Genomic DNA, 14,971 nt, shown 5'->3' on the forward strand with positions numbered 1-14,971 from the left:
TTGGGGGGGGGGGGGGGAGGAGGAGAAGAGACAGACCCGGCGTTGGGGGGTTTGCGGCGTTGAGTTGAGAGGAGAGGGGGGGGGGGGTTTGCGGCGTTGAGTTGAGGGGGGGGGGGGGGTTTGCGGCGTTGTGTTGAGGGGGGGGGTTTGCGACGTTGAGTTGAGAGGAGAGGGGGGGGGTTTGCGGCGTTGAGTTGAGGGGGGGTTGCGGTGTGAGTTGAGAGAGGGGGGGCGGCGTTGGGGGGGGCGGCGTTGGAGGGGGGTAGGGGTGGTGAAGGGGGTAGGGGTGGTGAGGGGGGGGTTGGGGCAGCGGCGTGCAGAGGGGGGCGACGGATGCCCGGGGCCAACGCACCGTCGCCCCCCCTCTGCACGCCGCTGCCCCTACCCCAACCCCCTCCCCTCACCACCCCGACCCCCTTCACCACCCCTACCCCACTCCAACGCCGCACCCCCCCCCACTAACGCCGCACCCCCCCCCTAACCGAGGAAGGAAGGGGGGGGAGGAGGAACGAAGGGGGGAGGAGGAAGGAAGGGGGGGAGGAGGAGAGAGGGGGGGGGGGTGTGTGGGTACCGGCCTTCAGAGGGAGGGGGACGGGGTGTGGGTACCGGCGTTGAGGGGGGGGGGGCGGCGTTGAGAGGGGGGGGACCCGGCGTTGAGAGGGGGGGACCCGGCGTTGAGAGGGGGGCGACCCGGCGTTGAGAGGGGGGGGACCCGGCGTTGAGAGGGGGGGACCCGGCGTTGAGAGGGGGGCGACCCGGCGTTGAGAGGGGGGGGACCCGGCGTTGAGAGGGGGGACCCGGCGTTGAGAGGGGGGAGACCCGGCGTTGAGAGGGGGGGGACCCGGCGTTGAAGAGGGGGGGGTTGCGGCGATGAGGGGGGGGTTGCGGCGTTGAGGGTGGGGGGGTGCTGGCGATGAGGTGGGGGGTTGCGGTTGAGGGGGGTAGGGGTGGTGGGGAGGGGGGTAGGGGCGGTGGAGGGAGGTAGTGGGTGGTGAGGGTGAGGGAGGTAGGGGTGGTGAGGGGGGGGTGGTTGGGGTAGGGGGCAGCGGCGTACAGAGGGGGGGGGCGACGGTTGCGTTGGCCCCGGGCATCCGTCGCCCCCCCTCTCTGCACGCCGCTGCCCCCAAAACCCCCCCCGATGCCGCAACCCACCCCCCCGATGCCGCAACCCCCCCCGATGCCGCAAACCCACCCCCCCCGATGCCGCAACCCCCCCGATGCCGCAACCCCCCCACCGACACCGCACCCCCCCGATGCCGCAACCCCCCCCCGACACCGCAACCCCCCCCGACACCGCAACCCCCCCGATGCCGCAACCCCCCCCGACACCGCAACCCCCCCCCGACACCGCAACCCCCCCCCCGACGCCGCAACCCCCCCCGATGCCGCCAACCCCCCCCGATGCCGCAACCCCCCCCGACACCGCAACCCCCCCCGACACCCGCAACCCCCCCCCCGACGCCGCAACCCCCCCCGATGCCGCAACCCCCCCCGATGCCGCAACCCCCCCCGATGCCGCAACCCACCACCCCGATGCCGCAACCCTCCCCCCCCGATGCCGCAACCCCCCCCGATTTGCCGCAACCCCCCCCGATGCCGCAACCCCCCCGATGCCGCAACCCCCCCCGATGCCGCAACCCACCCCCCCCGATGCCGCAGCCCACCCCCCCCCCCCCCCCCACCCCGACACTGAACGGCGTCAACCATCATCAATGGTTGACGCCGTTTTAAAGCAACTGTGATTTTCGCCGACGTGACCCGTGGCCACGTCGGCGGGACTTCGGTCCATCCGGGCCGGAGATTTGTGGAAACTAAAAAAAAAATGAAATCCCGCCGGTGCCAGCTGTTTTCAGAGGCTGCCGGCGGGATTTGCACAGCGCCGGTTTTTGGCCGGTCAGAGAATTAAAAACCCTGCGGGAGCGGGAATAACGCCGCTGCCGGCCGATTCTCCGACCCTGCGTGGGGTAGGAGAATTTCGCCCGATGGTCCTGAATCTTAATAAAGAAAACTACAATGATGTGAGGCACGAGTTGGCTATGATGGATTGGGTAACATTACTTAAAGGGATGACTGTGGATAGACAATGGCAAACTTTCAAGGAGAGCATGGGGGGAACTGCAACAATTGTTTATTCCTGTCTGGCACAAAAGTAAAATGGGAAAGGTGGCCAATCCAGGGTTTTTAATAATAATAATCTTTATTATTGTCACAAGTCGGCTTACATTAACACTGCAATGAAGTTACTGTAAAGATTCCCGGGTCGCCACACTCCAGCGCCTGTTCGGGTACACTGAGGGAGAATTCGAAATGTACAATTCACCCAACAGCGCGTCTTTCGGGACTCGTGGGAGGAAACCGGAGCACCCGGAGGAAACACACACAGACACAGGGAGAATGTGCAGTCTCCACACAGACAGTGACCCAAGCCGGGTATCGAACCGGGGACCCTTGCATTGTGCTACCGTGCTGCACCATAAGAGATTTAGGCTGGCTGTAGGAAACAAAGAGTAGGAAGTAATGGGTCTTTTCCAAATTGGCAGGCAGTGACTAGTGGGGTACCGCAGGGAGCGGGAGCGGCGCTGTGACCCCAGCTATTCACAAAATATATTAATGATTTCGATGGTGGATCTAAATGTGATATCTCCTAATTTGCAGATGATACAAGGCTGGGTGGGAGGGTGAGCTGTGAAGAGGATGCCAAGATCTTTCAGTGTCATTTGGAGAGGCTGAGTGAGTGGGCAAATGCATGTCAGATGCAGTGTAATGTGGACAAATCTGAGGTTATCCACTTTGATAGCAAAACAGGAAGGCAGATTATTATCTGAATGGCTATAAATTAAGAGAGGTGAATGTGCAATGAGACCAGTCACTGAAGGTAAGCATGCAGGTACAGCAGCGGTAAAGAGGCAAATGGTTCGCTGACCTTCACAGCGAGAGAATGAGAGTATAGGAACAGGGATGTATTTCTGCAGTTAGCCAGGGCCTTGGTGAGGCCACATATGGAATATTGAGTGCAGTTTTGCTCTCCTTATCTGAGGAAGGATGTTCGTGCGAAAGATAGAGTGCAGAGAAGGCTTCCCAGACTGATTTCTGGAATGGCGGGACTGATGTATGAGGAGAGATTGAATCGGTTAGGATTGTATTCACTGGTGTTCGGAAGAATGAGGGGGATCTTATAGAAACCTATAAAATTCTAACAGGACTGGACAGAGTAAATGTAGGAAGGATGTTCCCGATGGTGGCGGGTGTCCAGAACCAGGGGTCACAGTCTGAGGATACGGGGTAGACCATTTAGGACTGAGATGAGGAGAAATGTCTTCACCCAGAGAATGGTCGGCCTGTGGAACTCTTTACCACAGAAAGCAGGTGAGACCAAAATATTTTATGTTTTCAAGATGGTGTTAGATATAGCTCTTGGGGCTAAAAAGATGAAAGGACATGGTGGGGAAAAGAGAACAGGCTACTGAGCTGATCGTATTGAATGGCAGAGTAGCCTCAAAGGGCTGAATGGCCTCCTCCTGCTCCTAGTTTATATGTTTCTATCTATCCTGCTCATTACCACCTCAAGGAATTATAATAAATGTGTCAGGCATGATTTCTCCTTCATGAAGCCATGTTGACTCTGCTTTATTATACTGTGTATTTTGAAATGCTCTGCTATTACATCCTTCAATGGATTCTAACATTTTCCCAGTGACAAAAGTGAAGCTAACTGGCCGATAGTTACCTGTTTTGTTTGTGTCCCGCCCTTTTTGAATAAGGGTGGTGCATTGTTCCAATCCTCTGGGACTTTTCCAGAATTTAAGGATTCTGGGAAGATTACTAGCAGGGCATCCACTATCTCTGAAGCTACTTCCTTTAATATTCAGGAATGCAACCCATTGGGTCCAGGGGACTGATTGGCCTTCAGTCCCATTAGTTTCAATAGTACTTTTTCTCGAGAGATAGTTGTATTTATTTCTTCCCCCACTTTTGCCACTTGGCTATTTTGTATTGTTGGAATATTATTAGTGTCTTCTACCGTGAAGACTGACACAAAATATTTATGTCACTCCTCTGTCATTTCCTGGTTCCCCATTATTATTTCCCCAATCTCATTCTATGTTCACTTTGGTCTCTTTTCCTTTTGATATATTTAAAGAAGCTCTTACAGTCTATTTTTATATTACTTGGTGGCTTACCCTCATAGTTTATCTTCTCCCTCTTTATTTATTTTCTGGTCATTTTTGGGGTTTTTTAAACTTTCCCAATCCTCTGGTTTACCATTAATCTTTGCCACATTGAATGTTTTTCCTTTCAGTTGTCTGCCGTGTGATTCTTTCTAGTGAACAAAGTTTAACTCTACATTGTGTGATGAATGCATTCCTTAGAAGAATATATTTTACAGATACACACATATTAATGAAAACATAACCAATTATTTAACTTCAACATTTCTAATTTGCACCAGCCGCCAAAAGATCTCACTACAATAAACCAAATACCTGTGGAATGTGACTGTGGTACAGCAACCTTTGTTTCAGATTTCACTGTTCTCAGCCAGCGATTTCTTTGTTTTCTCTTTTCTTGACAAATTGCCTAAATAGATGCAAGCAACAAAGGATGTGAGAGCTCTGAGCAATGGTAGATAAGGTGAATTCCATCATCTTTTCAGATTTTCAAACCATTGGATAATCTCGACTAAGGAACTTCTTCTATTCAGAGCAGCACCAAAGATCTATTTCTGGCCTGTGAACTGAGGCTGTTTACTGCAATTCCTCAGGCTTTGGCTGACAAATCCAGCTGATATTTATCTGAAAATGTTTCACATGAATTGCTTTACAACTAAACAGTTTTCTGGGCCACACCAGAGCACATCCAGAGTGAATTACACATTCTGGAAGTCATGCACAAGCCAGATGTGGGAATACATAAATTTACAGATTTTATATCTCGCAGTGGTTGGATTTGAATTTACACCACATGGATTGTCAGTCCAATACCATAATCATTACACCGCCATTTTATGGCATTATTCTCGATAAAGAGTTGGCATACATTTTGACACAAAATATTCCTGAGTTTAGAACACTTTTAAGGATTTCTACAACAATAAACTCCTTTTACAAGTTCTAGATCCAAATAGACCATTCACAGCTAGTCAGTACAAAATAATTGTGAATTTCTAGTATGCAACACAGTCCAGTAGGCTAAAATGTTTTAAACAACTAATTTCCTATGTTTGTGGAAACCTATTTAGCAGTTGCTTTATTATCAATGGCAGTTTTCAGATGATTTGATCTTGACATTGAGAACTACAAAAGCACTCGCCTGGAACATTGTGATTTAAATAATAATCTTCTGCAGACTGCAATGTAGTCAATAATACATGTACATTAGTTAGCCGGTTGTGGCAATACAGACAAGGAGTTGAGATTATGCTGCAAGGACCCTTCCTGTTCATTCCCGCTTTTCCCATTTCTTCACTTTTGCTGTTATTATTTTGATCCAGGGATGCTTAATGGACACGTACCTTTAAGTCGAGCAGGGGAAGTGAGGAATTCAAAAATTACAAAAGAAAACGCTTTGCTAAATTTCGGACAGCAGACTTTTAAGCACCCGAGAGATCGGAGGGACTTAGTTCGATTGGCTGGCCCATGACCCAAGAATTGGTCAAAAGGCTGTATTCTGCCCGGTAACAGGCGGTGATTGGGTCCTGCCTGAGTGGGATGGCATTCAGAGAGCCAGGGGAGCCAGTTGGTTCCTGGATGCTCAGAGGACAGGGCCGCTCTCTCTCTCCCTCATGTTTCTTCCAGAAAAGCTGCTGTATTTTTGAAACTGCAGAGACCTGAATGAATCTAGTGAAAATCATTACAGATTGGAAACAGAAATCTAAACTGAAAGCCTTGAAGGAAGGTGTGCTATAAATAACCAACTGAAAAAAAGGCTGATATCTTGTTTACTTATTACTTTCAGGGAATCCGGGGGATATAGGCAGTGCACGTGGAACTGGAATTGAAGATCCCCGTGATCGTAGTGAATGGTGGATCAGTGTTGATGAGCTGTACAAACTACTCCTACTCCTGTTTGTTATGCTCTTATGAATCGGTTAATAAAATAGGGAGAGATGGGTAGCTGTTTGAGGCCCAGATGCACAGTTCTGAAATGGTTAGTTTGAAGCTTTGTATCAGTAGCATTTACCAACGATTCAAGCACATGCCAGCCTTTGATGTAATGTTCAGTTGACTACCTGAAAGTAGATATCAAGAACATCACTGGAGCACTCTGCTTGAAGCAGCAGGGAAAATCACGTCATCTCTTTCATTTTAGAATTGTGTTCAAGTTTCTAAGGTCAAGAGCGGGTCAGAATTCCCGTGTTCCAAGGAAGCTCAAAACCGCCGCACTATAAGTGGTTCCTTTTGATTGTGTCACCACCTTGATAACTAAAGAGAATAACAAACCTATTTGGCTTGAACAAAAAGTCGTTTGGGGGATATTTTTTCATTCATCAATAATAGCTGACATTATGTCCTTGAACCCAGATGAAGTCCTTCAAAATCGTGGATACACCCATTGCCAAAGCTCTCTCTGACACAGTCACCACTGGCAGTGTTCATACACTGCCTTTCAAAAACAACAGGCTAAAAATTACAAAAGTGTGTCCTGCCTTAGAAAATCTCTTGGATAGAGGCAGGCTGCACCTCCTGCACGCCATGTGTTTAGGGGCACCATAATAATCTAAATACACAACAGCATAACTCAGTCATGGAACAATTGGACCCTCTTGGCATTTAAGCCCGTACCAATGCTTTTCATGTTTTTAAGATTTTTATGTGCATCTCGCTAATCTTTTCCCAGTGGATTATTGAAACTCTTGGCAAGATGAGACCAGCTACAATTGATAAAGCGTACAGAAAGTGCATTACACAATATTGGATTCACTTATTTTTATCAATCCAACCTGTCTTTATATAATAATAGAAAATGATGAACACACTATTGCCCCAGGCAATGAGGCATTTGGCCCAGTTTAAACAAAATAACTTCTAACTAAGCTCTTGCGTTAGAGCCGAGTCTGTCAAAAGCTTATTCTAGTTTTATGTTTGTAAACCAGGTTCATTGAGTGTCAATTCCGACTTCTGTCTCTACATTCAGCAGTAGTGGGGAGTATACCCTTATGATGAATGTAGACATGGTTATATATTATGTTTTATATTTATGGCAGTAATGTTATTAAAAGCCAGGGTTAAAGTATATACTTACTGCAGTAATATTATGAAATAATCGGGGCAGCACGGTGGCACAGTGGCCAGCATTGCTGCCTACGGCGCAGAGGACCCGGGTTCGAATCCCGGCCCTGGGCCACTGTCCGTGAGGAGTTTGCACATTCTCCCCGTGTCTGCGTGGATTTCACCCCCACAACCCGAAAGATGTGCAGGATAGGTGGATTGGCCACGCTAAATTGCCCCTTAATTGGAAAAAATAATTGGGTACTCTAAATTTAAAAAAAAAAATAATGAAATAATCTAGGTTAAGGTATCCACACTATGAGCTTGCAAAAACTGGAATTAAGAATTGATAAAAAGTGTGATCATGATTGATTCTAACCATTTACTTGTTTACATATAGAGGGCTAATTGGATATTGTTATAATTGCTGGAGATTCCTTGGAGAGTAGATCATTTATGAAGGGTTGTGTTTCGCCCTAGCTACGCAGGTAATGTGACATCTTAGTGGGATACGAATGATGCAAGTAATGGGAGGAGCCAGTTCTGTCTGTAGTATTGCAGTTTTCTCTATGATTTAAGTCTAACAAGACAGAAGGATTTTAAATTGAACAGTAGTTTTGTCAAATTCTGCTTGGTTGAGCATAAGTATACTGAATCTGCTCTTGAAATAAACTCTCTCCGAAGGTCTGCTCAACTGAGCAAGTAACCTGTTAACTTTATTTATAAATACATTTGAACTGTATTGGGTTGCTTAATTGAAGTTAGTAGCAGTTATAGACAGTAAGTCTAAGTTTTTCCTTGTGTTTAAGAACTGTTTAACTATAATTGTAAAGCTATTTTCTTTGATGTAGTTAATTCTGTGTTTAAATTAAAGTTCTATTTAACATAAAAAAATACCTACTGGTCAGAGTCACAGTGTCCTTTCCTTTAAATGTTTTAAATTGTTTGGAATTGTTGTTGAGTGTAGTAGCACAAATTGGGGTCTGATCCGGGATCGCAACAAATATTGGGATCTGGTCCGGGATCCGAACAAATGTTGGGGTCTGGTCCAGGATCCTAACACCCTGTTGGGGTCTGGTCCAGGATCCTAACACCCTGTTGGGGTCTGGTCTGGGATCCTAACACCCTGTTGGGGTCTGGTCCAGGATCCTAACACCCTGTTGGGGTCTGGTCCAGGATCCTAACACCCTGTTGGGGTCTGGTCCAGGATCCTAACAAATGTTGGGGTCTGGTCCAGGATCCTAACACCCTGTTGAACAATAGGGATCACAGACCTCTGAAAACAATGGGTGTGATACCTTTATTGATATCAAGACGGGCTAAAAGAAAAATCTTTGATGTCTTTATTGCATTATTAATGTATTCAACTTTTATCGATGTTTTTTCTAAAATTGTGTGAACGTGTTTCGCTTCAACAGCTAATTCCAACATTTAAATGACTCTTTTAAAATATTTTCTGAGGTAAGATGGTAATAAATACTAAACCTGACATGGCCTCTGTCTGCACTGGATACAATAGTGTCCTGGAGATGCTAGCTTCTCCTGTGTAATTTGACTGCTGTGACTAGGTTGCTCTGTAGCACAGTGGTTAGCACTGTTGCTTCACAGCTCCAGGGTCCCGGGTTCGATTCCCGGCTTGGGTCACTATCTGTGCGGAGTCTGCACGTTCTTCCCGTGTCTGCGTGGGTTTCCTCCGGGTGCTCCGGTTTCCTCCCACAAATCCCGAAAGTTGTGTTAGGTGAATTGGACATTCTGAATTCTCCCTCTGTGTACTCGAACAGGCGCCGGAATGTGGTGACTAGGGGATTTTCACAGTAACTTCATTGCAGTGTTAATGTAAGCCTACTTGTGACAATAAAGATTCTTCTTCTTCTTCTCCATTGTATGAAATATATTTTTATGCGCATTGGTTATTATCTCAGAGTGCACTTGTTTGTAAGAACAGTACATCTTGGATGTTGTTGCGATCCCAGTTGAAGTTATAACTGGACCGAAAGATCCCAAAATGGAACCTTAGCTCAAAAGACCATAGCCGGGATTCTACGATCAAATCTGAAGGCCCTGCCCCGATGCTCTGCTGCTGGCCTGGGAGGCTTCGGCGAGAGCTGGGGAGACTGGTGGGGGGTTTCCCGGGGGTAGCGAGGGGATGTCCAGGGGGACACTATCTGGCAGGTCGGGCTGCGCACAGCCAGCACCATGTAGTACAGCGCGATCGCTGAAAGTCATTGCCGTGTGCATGCTCGGCTACTGACCGGCAATTCTCCAGGCGTTTATATCAGGAAGGCCGTGCGTTTTACATGGCGTGGCAGCTAGCCCCTCACCGGTTGGAGCATCAGTGTGGGTGTGGAACCGACTTTTTTGGCTTAAAACCAAACACTTCCTCCAGACATAGCCTGAAAATTGGAGAATCTAGGCCTTTACTTCTTCTTCTAAAACGGGTTGGAACAGAATCACTAGGACTGGTAATTAGCTCTAACAAGTAAAAACATTTATTAAACATGAAAAAATTTGATGATGATATAATACTCCTTTACTCCCCTGTTACAATATTCAGAAATTAGATCCAGAAATGAGACCCCAATGTAGCAGGCAATTTAGGGGTTAAACAGACTGCGGGGGGGGGGGGGGGGGGGGGGGGGGCTGCTAGCACGGAGTCAGCCGTATCTGCCCACACCTGGCCGAATTACAGTGCCCCAGTCAGACTTAATCTCGTTTGTGGGGATGCACAGGAGCCCAGATCCATTGTTCTTTGGAGCACTCCTGTATGACCACCTATTAGCCCATTACAGAGTCTGATGGCCTCTTTGCCCGTCAATGGGAGGTTAGTTTCATATTAATAGCATGGCTCTGTTCTTTTGTATAAACGGGAGTTGGGAAATTAAACAGCCAAGATAACGATGATAGGTTCAAGCCTGGAAACCGCAGCAGAGAACCTTTGTTTGAGGGGCTGTGAGGAGCTTAGAGAGAGAGAGAGAGTAAGAAAGCTCATCTGAACAGGAAAAGGGGAGAAGGCTTTGGAAACTGACTGAGAGAGGTCATGAAAGTTGACACCGAGGCAGGCTTTGGACAAGGGTCCTGAAACGATGTCCCTAACAGAATAAAAATTGCTTCATAAATGCAAGTAATGCCTCTGCCTTCCAGTGTAAGTGGAGTTGCATGTTCTGTAAAGTGCTGTTTAAATGGAACTCATAGAATCCCGAGTGTAATCTGTGATTGTTACGGTTGAAGTTAAAATTTTCTTTTCTTTTCTTTTAATAAAGTTTCTTTATAAAATAACCAAGCCCTATTTTTGATATTATCAATCCTGGAATGAATCGATCTTTCCACACTGTCTTAAAACTGTCATGGCTCTGGTTCAGTCTCTTTACCACTGTTGAGAGCTGACTGGGTGACTATAACTGACTGGGTGACCTTTTCATAAGAATTAAACACAGATTTTAAGATTAACATGGATTACAAAGTACATCTTAAACTACAATGGTCTCATTAACACACAAAATCCCTTTTAACTACACAGGATGACTGTGGTAAGACACACCCCTCTCTGAACCCAAGTCAATGTCGGTGGATTTTTCCTCAAAATCCCCCCAGATGATTCTTATGCCAGGTGCCACCTTGTCTCACTGCACTCCGGCTTCCAAATCACTTTCAAAAGTCGCATTTTTTAAATCACCTTTTAAATGATGCTTTCTCTCCACTGCTTCCATCAGTGAGTCGCTTTCATGTTTTACGCCTCTCTCTTCAGGCTTTTACCCAAACTCCGAGGTCCAGCCACCGAGTTCCAAAATTATTTCAAATCATGTTTCCCAAATTGTAGTGCTTTATCACAAACTTTAGCACTACTGCAGATACCTTTCTGGCACAACCCAGTGCCTTTTCAACTCTGTTACTTTACTAAACAGTAATGCGTTCTGCTTCCCAGTTTCCTCTACTCCGTTAACTCCAGACTTCTTGGAAACTTCTCTTCATTTCTCTAGTTTCCTTAACTAACTGGACTTTAGGTTTCTGGCATCTGCTTTTGTGACCATTACGTCATAGTATAGCTTTTCTTCTAGCAGGACTGAGAATGCTGTTCCCTCTTGAGACTTCTAAAACCAACTGCTTCTAGCAGAGCTGTGAGAGCTGCCTTTTCTCTCAATACCTATCTCCAACTGCAAACAACTTAGTTAAACTTAAACGCTTCCCTACTTTACAAGGTCTCAGTTGCTAAGCAACCACTGCTGGTTTATATATTCATGCTGAAGAATAAGCATGATAGAATCACAGTTGGAATTGAAACTAACCCCCACACATACAAATACCTTTGTCCAGCATGAATCTAACTATAGGTTTTACTCTTCAAGACACAGAAACATTAAATTAAACCCACTTAAAACCATACCTTATTTCTAATGTTTAGCAAAAAAATCTCTTAAAACTGCCTTAATCTTCCAAACAATGTCATTTAAAACAACATTATGTTTCTATTATGCATGTTTATGCATTTTCTCGATTGAGTCACACACAATTATTTACTCAACATCTTCCATCATTAAGTAACCAAAGTAGTAATGCTGTCTCACCAATCAAAAATCATTTACGTACTTTGCTTTTTATCTCATCTTACCTACAAATGTATAAAAAGGTTAAACTTCACAGGTAACACCCTGCAAATGTAAACATTGAGAACACATTTTTCCAGTTTATTTTCTTTAGTTCTATTCTCATCTTAAAATTATTTTTACTAATCTATGTCTCCATCTTATTTATGCCCTTTTCAATCTTTAGCTGCAATCTTATTATTTTATGATCGTTGTTGCCTAGAAGTTCCCATCCGCTTACTTCTCTGATCTGTTTTAGTTCAATTCTCATTACTGGGTCCAACAGGACTCCCTGGCTTATTGAACTTTTGCGTACTGTGAAAGGAAGGAATCCTGCACACAATGCAAAACCTACATTCCCTCTAACCACTTCTTGAAAGTTGATTCAGGGGCAGTGAAAATCCCCTTACTGTTCGATGTCCTTTTGTTATTTGGCATGAATCTTCCTTCAACTTCTTTCCACTGTGGTGTAGATTTAATTAACTCTATTAGCATGACTGATTGGGAAAACACTTGCTCGCAATTAAAGTAAAATGGCTCAAACAACCGGAAGTTAAAGAATTAAAAATGAATAAATAATGAAGCCCCTATAAAGTGCAAGAATATTAGGCTGGTGTGATTTGGACAGCAAATCTCTAATTTTATGGTCAACATTCATAGCAAATATTCTATGACAGGTGCATAATTTCAGAAATAAAAGTTAATAACCCAAATTACGAGATTATCATATTCTAGAAAGCAGCAGGTCATGTATTTCACATTAACCTGAACATTCAGCAGTACTTACGCCAAAACTAATCATGCTGTTCATTAATTACCAAGTGCAGAACTGCTGTACCATTATAATGGTTGCCATCTATCATTTATCATAACCAAGATTACTAAATTTACAGCACAAAAACAGATGGACTATATTGTTGTCTTAACTAAGACATCAAATGAGAAAGATTCAGAATACTAAACATTACAGGCTTTAATGGATCATAAGCTAATTCTCCAATTTGTATTCATAGATATATGGCCACAGATTATTCAAAACAATTAGATTTTTTTCAATAAATTCCATATATCATTAATATCCTGCATTCCTAACAGACCTTTTTGAGCTATAAAAATGTCAATCGATGCTATTTATTTCAAGTATATTGCTTTAAGACATCTTGGAATTTGCTAGCAGGCTCACATACGCAAGAGAAGAATTATTTTCTCTTCATTTCTCTAAAGTGTACTCTGCAAAACATATTACTGAGTTTACTCCATATACCACCTACAGATTTAAGAGGTTGTCCCTTCGGGGGCTTTAGTCAAATTTTAACATTGATTGCTGACTGTAAAATCAGCTTTTTGTCTCCATTGAATTATTTCCTACTTACCGTACTTCTTGTTGCTGGTGGAATCCTTTGCTGAACCGTCTTCACTATCAATTCTCCCAAACTCTCTGCAGCAGTCTCCTCGGAGTCACTAGATAGAAATACAGTGGGAAAGTGTGTTTTTATTGAAAGAACAAGGCTTTATAAGTCAGGAGTTTCAATCTTAATGCAGAAAAATACAACTGTAAATACCCCCTGAATGAAAATTAATAACAAAACACCTCATTTTCAGCTATCATTCAATTAACATTAGTTCAATGACTGTGCATAAAACATACATGAAATAATTAGTGTGGATGGTTCTTAATTTAAAGGATGTTAAACAGCTTGTAAGCATCTGGTAGCAAGCTAAAATAGGTCATTCAAAATTTATCTAACTAAATTAAGAGGAAAAAAATTGGTTTCTCCTCCTGGATCGACATGTCACAAGATAACTAAACTGACTTAGCAGGGTTGCCTGGGAATCCTTAGCTGTCAGTGGTGAATATGCAAAGGGCCAGCAAATTAAATCAACCTGCCAAACTGTCAATTTCAAGCCTCATGACTGCATGGAAATGGCATCACTGAAAGAAATCATGCATTGCCTTATTCTGGATTTCCTGGCATTAATTCAAAACTTCATGCAGTTGGAGCTAATTTCACATGCAAATTTCAGTCAATAAGCTTGAAGCAAGACATCCCATGACTATTCAAAAATCTGACAGGATTATTTTTTCCCCTGCATATGAAATCGACAGTATATGAAATCCAGTCTCCAATTCCTTACAGTTTGCATATCCACACTGACCCATCTGCAGGGCCAAGTTAATGAGGACCGTACCTGGCTCCGGTTACGTCTTCCCACCCATCCTTGCTGAAGTGTTCAAAGACCCTGCTCATCTCCTTGATGGATCGGTTGAGAAAACGCTGGTACCGCTTTAGGGAATTGTTTTTTCTTCTTTTTGCTCTGGGATTGTAGCCCGTTGCTTTGCATGCACAGCTCCCATTGCCTGTTCCCTCTGCAGTTCTGATTTTGGTGGCAACAGTCTTCATCTCAAGCGCTTCCTGCAGCTCCTGTATTTTCTGTAATAACTCCTCATTTTCATTTCTCAACTTCATTCGGTCTGTCATTTGCCTCTTTCGAGAGGCAGCTTCTGTTTTCAATTCTTCAATCATTGTATCTAGCTCATTTTTCTCTCTCATAATTTGTTGATTTGCCTTCATCAGTTCTCCTATTTCGATTACTTGATTATCAAACTCAGTTTGAAGTTTGCTGTAGGCAGTTTTCAATGAAGCTTTAGCCTGGGTCAGCTCTTCATTGGTTTCCTTCAGGTCTTTGTCTTCCCTCTGAATAGCTTTTAGCTTCTTTTCCAAATGAATGACCTGAAACAGGAAATTAATTACTTTAAGCTTAGCTTGAAACATAAGGATAATTCTCCCCCATTATTTTGAGCAGAACTTCACAATCACTTGGCCCGCACAGTCCCAGCCTATTTCCTGTCTGTGTTGAGTTAGGTCGTTTCATCGAGAGGTAAAGGAACTATTGAAACTGAGGCTCGGAAAGCGAAAAGAAAATAGTCACTGCTGCAACTCACAAAACTCCCTCATTCCGACTATTGGCATTCAGTGGGAAAGTAATACACTGATTGACTGTATAGAGTGCATTGGTAACATGCTTAAAGCAGCAGAGCATCACAGATCGGGAGATTCTTGGGAAACAGCTCCTGCAGCCAGCTGGATGGAGTCCGAGGTGAGAAAGGCTCCAAGAAGTGGCAAAGCCTGGTCCACTCGTCCACCAAGCAGAGGTTCCTGCTGCAGGAAGCTGCACCAATCT

At 44.8% G+C, this 14,971-nt stretch overlaps 1 protein-coding gene across 1 annotated transcript in view; it reads right to left on the reverse strand.

The window, feature by feature from the left end:
- The window catches only part of cntln (centlein, centrosomal protein), a 578,849-nt gene that overhangs the window by 237,148 nt on the left and 326,730 nt on the right, over positions 1-14,971 (reverse strand). The window contains 3 exon segments of the mRNA XM_038803995.1: positions 4,485-4,578; positions 13,162-13,249; positions 13,979-14,520. Of these exon segments, the coding sequence (XP_038659923.1) occupies positions 4,485-4,578; positions 13,162-13,249; positions 13,979-14,520 (724 nt within the window).

Source organism: Scyliorhinus canicula, chromosome 8 (genome assembly GCF_902713615.1).
Source record: "Scyliorhinus canicula chromosome 8, sScyCan1.1, whole genome shotgun sequence".
Classification (NCBI taxonomy): Eukaryota; Metazoa; Chordata; class Chondrichthyes; order Carcharhiniformes; family Scyliorhinidae; genus Scyliorhinus; species Scyliorhinus canicula.